Here is an 8,495-nt window from a genome sequence, read left to right as displayed (position 1 = left end):
TGACAAAGAGCCATCAAGTTTTATTTTGGCGCCATTGGCGGTCTAGACGTGTTTTGTGTTGCTATGATCCTAAAACTGGAACTGTAAAGAGAATTGTCAGTGTCGATCCAGGAATTATAAGATCTATAGAAGCAATTCCTCACATGAACAGCCACGTTTCCCCTAAAGATTTAAAAGCACAACCAACTAAAAAGAAGCCTGATTCGAAACTTTACAGAGTTTTAGTACGTGTTTTTCTTATAAGCCAGAAACTAAAAAATCATGCATCCTTCTTCAATATATTTGTCTCAATTTTAGTTTTATCTGCTGAAATTACTCAATTTAGATTCATATAATGGGAAACATAACTTATTGTATGATAAACACAACGATAAATTCGTGGAAACTAAATCATATTTTCCAGAGCTCAAGTTGAACTGCCAAATGTGGCTTGTACCGTGTCAACGAGGGTAAAGTTCTGTCACCGTCACCTCATTCACACTTACATTGTCAGCTTCTTTGGCAGGGATGTTGGGTCCTCTTCTCTCATCACGTAACAAAAACGCGGATGGTGATAAAGGTGATGGAAGTGTGACTGAGTGATTATTAAGCATGTGAATGATCATCGCCATTGTGGGTCTATCATCTACATCTTCTTGAACACATAATAATCCAATTTGGATGCATCTCACCACTTCATTTGTTGAATAACTTTCTCTCAGTATGGGATCTAAAAATTCATGATATTTACCTTCCTTCCAGAGCTCCCATGCCTACAAAATATGAGTTTTTATGAATGAAATTACAAATCAGACTTATTTACCATTCTAAAGTGACAAGTTAAATATGTATGCAGTCAAGACTCACATAGCTTAAAATAGTCTCTGCATCATCTTCTTTTCCGAAAGAGCTGCTTTTTCTTCCACATAGAATCTCTAATATTAAGACACCGAAACTAAAGACATCTGATTTCACGGAGAACTTGCCATTCATTGCGTACTCAGGAGCCATATACCCACTGCAAAATCAGATGGAAAATTTCCTGATGTAGTTAATTAACAACATGTTCAGATGCATATACAAAGACATGGTTTATAGATATGTAAAAAATACTTACAAAGTTCCACAAATTCGTTTCGTACTGACTTGATTTTGATTCTCCATGAAAATCCTAGCCATCCCAAAATCTGCAATTTTGGGGACCATATCTTCTCCTAATAATATGTTGCCGGCTTTAAGATCCCGGTGAATGATATTAAGTCGAGAGTCCTCGTGAAGATAGACAAGACCTTTAGCAATACCTCCTATAATCTTGTATCGCCTTCCCCAATCTAAGTGTGTGGATTTAATGGGATCTACATGCACATTCGACAAGTGATTTGTTAAGTGTTTTTCAGTGCGGCAAATAGCAATAACAGAATGGAGAGAGGCCAAACCGAATAAGAATTGATCGAGGCTTCCATGCTTCATAAACTCGTAAACAAGTAGCTTTTCATCTCCATCTAAACAGAACCCCAGAAGTCTAACAAGATTCTTATGTTGTAGTTTGACTAATAATACAACTTCATTCTTAAATTCTTCTTCACCTTGACCTGAATTTTTAGCCAATTTCTTCACAGCTGTTTCTTGTCCATCTAAGAGTGTACCCTGACAACAACGACACTCAAACGAAATAAATGAACTGGAATGTTTGATAAGTAATACATCCACTATAAAATTCAACCAATGTCTTTGGATTTAGTATCGGTATTGATACCTTGTATACGGTACCAAATCCTCCTTCCCCAAGCTTATTAGCATCTGAGAAGTTTTGTGTCGCAGCGCTTATAATACTGAATTTGAATTGCAAGGATTCAGCACTTTGAATCTCATCAATATCTTCAAAAAAAAAAGTAGAGTTAAAAGAACTTATGGCTAGTGAGATTTAACTTTGAAACCCAGTTCGGAGCTAATCCTGGAACTCAATGGTTTGTGAATAAAAATAGGAATGAATAAGAAAGCTTACCATCAGTTTCCTTTACCGCTTTCTTTCTTGTTTTTATGCAGAAATACAGCAAAATGACTATGATTGATAATACGGCAATAACTGAAGGAAGAACTATAATACCCAACACTTTCAGCGAAATCTTTCGCGTTGCTGCAAAACATGAAAAGGTTCACATAGAAATTAATACTAATCCAGATTTTAAGCATTTCTTCAAACTAAACCATCTAAAACAAGGAACTTTGTAAAATATACGCATGCACTTACCATTTGTCAATGGAGGGTTCATCGGAGATGAAGATGGTGATGGAGCCGTATCGGGTAGATATAAAGGATACAACTCATATCTGAAAAAGCAACTCATACAAATAACTCTAGCACCTATTCGCCCTCTAAACAGTTTCCGAACATCATCGATTTGCCCACGTAGACATTGAGTGCAATTGCTAACTGATAAATCAGAAGTGCATTGAGCTAACCCATATATGTTCTGTGAGCGTGTAACCTCTATGCTTCCATTAGCATACAACTTTTTATTTGTTGAAGACGAACTGGTAGAGGAAATACCATTTGATGCAACTTCTGATACAAGTTTATTCGCTAGTTTGTCGAACTGTGGATTAAACTCATCTGGATTTGTAATCGACTTTGCATTAGGGAGAGTATATGATGGTTTGTCTTGCATGATCGAGAAGAATAACTGATCAGAGACTTTCAAAACAACAAGTTCTTTGTATGTAATGATTGCTTGTTTAATCTTGGGGCAGCGAAGTAGTACTTCTTTTGCTGCTGAATTAACACTGTGTCGACATTCATCTAGTGTAATATCACCTCTACACTGATACATTCCATAGGCGGTATTAGGATTTCGACCAACTGTGTGGTTGTAATACCCATTACGGATGATTGTTTTGTGAAATGAATTTGTTAGAGAAGACAGAAGAAGATTCAGGTTTGACTGATATGTATTAGAGGTGATAGGATCTCCAGAACAGGAGTTGTGAAAAACAACCGTTACCGCATTAGTTTGCAAGCCATAGCATATCAGAATCAGAGAAAGAATTTTGACGAACACCTTAAAAAAACTACCCATACTATGTTTTTGGATACCTGCTTTCATGAATGGTTTGCTAGCTTGATTCCTTGAATCATATGTACCCGAATTGGTCTAGACTTTTGCAGGGTCAATATCTTGATTGTACCAATTCCAGTGAATGAGTGGAGAAAGTCTTTCGAACAATGAATTTTCTTGTAGGGTAATGTTAACTTGTACCCTGGGGCATAGGCTAAAGACTGATTATTGGTCCGGTCGTATCTGTCGTTCACAATCGCTAGGGTTCGATTGCGGAATTTATTGAGGGTCAAGGTCTAAAGTCTAAAAGCAAAAATGTCTAAAGTCTAAAAGCAGAAATGGGTACACTGGAATATTACAAGGCCTACTACTGATGACTTTGCAATTCAATTCCGTAGTTTCACTTAAAAGGATATATCACTAAAACAGTAAAAAAAAAAACACAAAATTGGTTAAAAATACCAAAATCAATAATTTTTCGGTGAAAAAGACATCTAGGTTTTGATACTGTTTAAATGGACAAAAATGTTAAAATAACCTGGATGTAAACAGTTTTATCCTACCAATTTTCAAATACTTTTTCTTATTTTTAATTTACATCAAGATGCATCCAGTTCCATCCTCGTTATTTTTTAAATTTAAGTCAAGATAAATCCAGTTTAATCCTTACATTTTTTTGTCCATTTCACCCGTAATAATTTTTACTCGTCCATTAGAAACATGTTTTAAAAATCGGAAAATGGGTCATTTGTCAAAAAAAAATTTAATCACGGTTCAAATGGACGAGTAAAAAATAGTTCTGGTGAAATGGACAAAAAAAAATAGCAAGGATGAAACTGGATTCATCCTTGCTTAAATTTAAAACATAACAAGGATGAAACTGGATGCATCCTGCGTAAATAAAAAATAAGAAAAAATATTTGAAAATGGGAACGATGAAACTGGTTACATCCTGGCCAAATTTTGGCCATTTAAACAGTATCTAAATCTAAGTGTCCTTTTCACTCAGGAATTATTAATTTTGGTCTTTTTAGTCAATTTTGTGTTTAAAAATATTGACAAATGACCCATTTTCCACATCAAAACAATGACATAAGAGGAGGTAAAAAACAACACTTTGTTTTAAGAGCAAACTGTTGTGGCAACTTGCGTTTACAATTCTGCCACGGTGCCACCCCAACCCCACTCTCACTTGGCAACTTGCCTTTACAATTTCCCTAAGCCTAGATTTTTAGTTTTCTTTCTCAAACTTTTTTTTATCACTAGTTTGTCCGACAAAATCACTGATGAAAGAGGACACCAAGTTCTGTTATGAGTTAATTAGTGTTTGGGTCCTGGATTTTGGTATGGTAGAGGATTTGGGTCCTAAGTTTGTCCAATTTTGAGTTTGGGTCCTTAAAAAACCGGTTACTAGTTCTTCTAAGTTTCTAGATCCCTCCAAAATCATAATAGCATCAACTCTTATTTCACATGATAGGTTTTATATTTTATTTTTCCCTAATATAACCCCTAATATATAATAGTGTTGTTTAATGATTTTGGAATTTTGAGTTTTTGTTTAGTGATTTGATGAAATCGATTACTTGTTTGTGTGTTGATTTAACAAAATATGGGTTTTCAATTTTGGAGGTGCGATTTTAAGGTTGCAGAGGTTGCACAAAATGTTTTTAAGGACCCAAACTCAAAATTGGACAAACTTAGGACCCAAATCCTCTACCATACCAAAATCTAGGACCCAAAGCACTAATTAACTCTTGTTTTCTGTTATCTTCATCTATGACAAATCATCCAACTGTTTGACAAAGAATTCATATCCCGACATGTAAAGGAAAACTCAAAGAAAGTGTCCCATGCACTCAATAATTAATTGCTTGCTTTTCATGATAAGTGAACCCATATTGTACACATACAAATTATCCTTGTGTTTCAACAAGCATACAGTATATGATCATTCATGCGTCGACGTAATTGTTACGTAAAGTGACTGGGACGGATGGGACTGGGCATCGAGAAAATTAAAGAGCTAAGATAAGCTTCTTCAAGTCAAGTTACAGTCAATGCCAACGAAAATCGATCTTAGCAATTCTGGAGTTATCATTGATCACCACCATGGTGTTTCAACTAAAGATCAAAAGAAAAAACAACAAATTAAGAATGGGTTATTGCTTAATGATATTAATATTTATAATCAACTACTTAGTTTGCGTATTTGCAGAACCAACTTTTCTTCGAGAATTCTGCTCAGGAGGTAATTACACTACTAATAGTACTTACCAGTCTAACCTCAACGTCCTTCTCAATTCAACACTCCGTGCAAAAACCGAAGGCGGTGTCAGCAATGAACATCGAAGTGCAAATACAGGGTCGGAACCTGATACCGTATACGGCTCTTACCAGTGCAGAAGTGATCTTAAATCAAATGAGTGCGAAGATTGTTTTGATTCAGCAACTGAAGACATTAAGAAAAGCATTAGGTGTCCAAACTATAAACAGGGGATCTTATGGTATGAAGAATGTATTTTAAGGTACTCTAATGAATCACTTCATCCAACTTTGCAAGATAAACCTGCTTTCTATATCGTAAACGAAACTACCGTTAGTAGTACTAATCGAGATGAGTTTAGCAAGACCCTCGCTAAACTGGTGGATAAACTAGTCAGAGAAAGTACAGTTGCTAAAAACCAATTTGCTACTACAGAAGAAAATTTTGCAACATCTAGGAAGATATATGGATTAGTACAATGTACACTACCAGACATCTCATCAAATGATTGCATAAATGCCTTAGTCGGGTTGCCGGGAATTTATCTGTATGTTGCTATGAAAAAATTGGTGCAAGAGTTCTGAATCCAACTTGTAATTTAAGATATGAGTTATATCCATTCTATGAATCTAAGGCTATTACTGCAGCACCTCCTCAATCTTCTCTGCCTCCACCAACATACCGTAAGTTGTACATTTACTTTCCCGGGCTTTGAAAGTTAATTTCATAACATATAGAAGACGCACAAGTTTAGTTTTGTTAACCAAAATCTGCATACATTCTTGCAGAAAAACCAAGGAAATCGCATGCAAAAATTGTTATTATTGTAGTTGTTCCTTCAGTTGTAGTACTATGCATAATTACTATTTGGTGCTTACGCTCACGATGGGCATGCGCAACAAGGAAAACAAAGCAAATTGATAGTGAGTACCTAAAATTATCATGTTCTGGAAGCAAAATTAAGTTTTAGTTATTAAGAATCTCACTTTGTTGTTGGTGCTGAAGAAATATATGAGATTCATAGTGATGAATCCGTCCAATTCAACTTCAGTACACTAAGAGCTGCCACGAACAATTTCTCTAATGTTAATAAGCTTGGGGAAGGTGGTTTTGGTCCCGTATACAAGGTATTACAAAGATTTAGCTAGACTTTTTACAATGTTAATTTGCATGCTCTCCTCAACTCTTCATACGTTCTTCATGTTTTTTATCTTTTCCAAACAGGGTACCCTTTCAGATGAGCAAGTGGTAGCCGTGAAGAGGCTCTCTAGATACTCAGATCAAGGCGAAGAAGAATTCAGTAACGAAGTTGCTTTGCTAGTAAAACTGCAGCATAGGAATCTTGTAAGACTGCTAGGCTTCTGCTTGGATGGACATGAGAGACTACTTGTCTATAATTTCATGCCGAATTCAAGCCTCGACAAATTTATATTTGGTTTGCTTCATAATTCTCTAGCTAGCTAGTAATGGTTTCTTTCATTGTATGGATACAGATGGTGGATTAATACCTTCATGATGGGCTCGTATGATTTTGTAGATTCGGTTAAACGTACATATTGGATGGGAAAAAAAAACGGTATAAGATTATTGGAGGGATCGCAAGAGGGCTTCTTTATCTACACGAGGATTCTCGACTTAAAATTATTCATCGAGATCTCAAAGCCAGCAATATACTATTAGATGCGGATATGAACCCAAAAATTGCAGATTTTGGCATGGCTAGACTTTTTAAAGTGGACCAAACTCAAGCCAGTACAGAGAGAATCGTTGGAACATAGTAAGTATCCATAGTTTAGACAGCAACAGCAATTTTTTCCTTCCATAAGTCGGTAACAATAGTCGAGTAATTTAAAATTTGCTGCAGCGGATACATGGCTCCAGAGTATGCATTGCATGGGAAATTCTCTGAAAAATCAGATGTCTTTAGTTTCGGTGTTCTAGTTCTTGAGATCCTTAACGGAAATAAAAACAACTCCTTCGTCGATCCGGAAATCTCCGGAGACCTTGTGAGCTATGTGAGTTTCCATCAGTTTCACGTGTAAATTGTATCTAATCTTGTGTGTACAATACTTAAGTTGGACACTGTAGGCTAGTTTTTTTAACTTAAGAATTTGATGAGTAATGCAGGCATGGAGACATTGGAACAACGGGTCAGCTTTAGACATTTTAGATTCAGTTCTGAAGGACAATCATTCAGAAAGTGAAGTGATGAGATGCATCCACTTTGGATTGTTATGTGTTCAAGAAGATGCATCTGACAGACCAAGTATGGCGTTAATCGTTCTAATGCTTAATAACCACTCCACCACTCTGCCAGTACCTTCACTGCCTGCATTTTGTGTTCAAAGTAAAACAAAATCGAAAAATATTCATTTCGGAGGGATTGGAGACCGTCCAGGAACAGCAAGTGTTTCGGATCAATCGACGAGTAAATCAGCAGAAAGTATTAATGAAGCTTCTATAACTGAGCTATACCCTCGATGATAACAACATTTTAGACTATTATTAAAATTCCAAGTACCATACACCTTAATACTGATATAACATTTCTTACTTCCGATTATAGTGAGGAAGAACTTCAAGTGACTATGGTTATCCGCAAGACGGTGTCAGTATTCAATGGAGTTGTAAATATCTGTAACAAGAATGCAAGAAAGAAGCTTACATTGAAGTAGAAAGGGACAAACACCCTACTGCCGTCACATGCAAGCCAAGGGGCACCAATAAAAAACTATTTTTTCTTTTTAGGAGAGTGGTTCTTGTGGGACCATGATTTCAATTTTAGTAAGACATTTAGCAGTAAATTAAAATCACCCCATATCCAAGTATTTATACTAATATCTAAATTACCTTTCTTATTATTTTAATTATTAATTATTTTTATTTTATTTATTTTCTAATCTTTAACATATTTTTTTTTATTTTTAAAAACTTTTTCTACCCTACATGTTATTTCCATTTTGTTATTTATTTAATTTTTGAAACCTTTAAAAAAATGTTTATCTATTTTTTATTTTCTTTATTTAATTAGGTTTGGCTTACGAGAAAATTCAAAAAAAAAAAATGAAAACTAAATTTTTTTAAAGATAAAAAATAAAATAAGTAACAAAGAAAAAACTAGAAATAAGTTAAACAGTTAAAAGTTAAAATAAAAAAAGTATAAAACAAATTTAAAAATAAATAAAATATTTATTTAA

The 8,495-nt window shown here is 35.0% G+C and overlaps 1 protein-coding gene and 1 pseudogene across 1 annotated transcript; one reads left to right on the top strand and one right to left on the bottom strand.

Annotated features, from left to right (window-relative positions):
- Positions 1–297: 297 nt before the first annotated feature.
- On the bottom strand, positions 298–3,181 carry LOC113358851 (putative receptor-like protein kinase At4g00960). Its single transcript, XM_026602573.1, has 7 exons — positions 2,231–3,181; positions 1,985–2,116; positions 1,736–1,857; positions 1,416–1,626; positions 1,097–1,334; positions 847–997; positions 298–752 (listed from the first exon to the last, which is right to left on the bottom strand). The coding sequence occupies exons 1-7, from the start codon at positions 3,081–3,083 to the stop codon at positions 441–443; spliced, it is 2,019 nt and encodes a 672-aa protein (XP_026458358.1). The 5' UTR covers positions 3,084–3,181; the 3' UTR covers positions 298–440.
- Positions 3,182–5,189: 2,008 nt separating this feature from the next.
- On the top strand, positions 5,190–8,094 carry LOC113360782 (annotated as a pseudogene).
- Positions 8,095–8,495: the final 401 nt, after the last annotated feature.

Source organism: Papaver somniferum, chromosome 3, assembly GCF_003573695.1.
Source record: "Papaver somniferum cultivar HN1 chromosome 3, ASM357369v1, whole genome shotgun sequence".
NCBI classification, from domain to species: domain Eukaryota; kingdom Viridiplantae; phylum Streptophyta; class Magnoliopsida; order Ranunculales; family Papaveraceae; genus Papaver; species Papaver somniferum.
The sequence above is the reverse complement of the archived record's forward strand: the minus strand, read 5'-3'. Positions and strand labels throughout refer to the sequence as shown.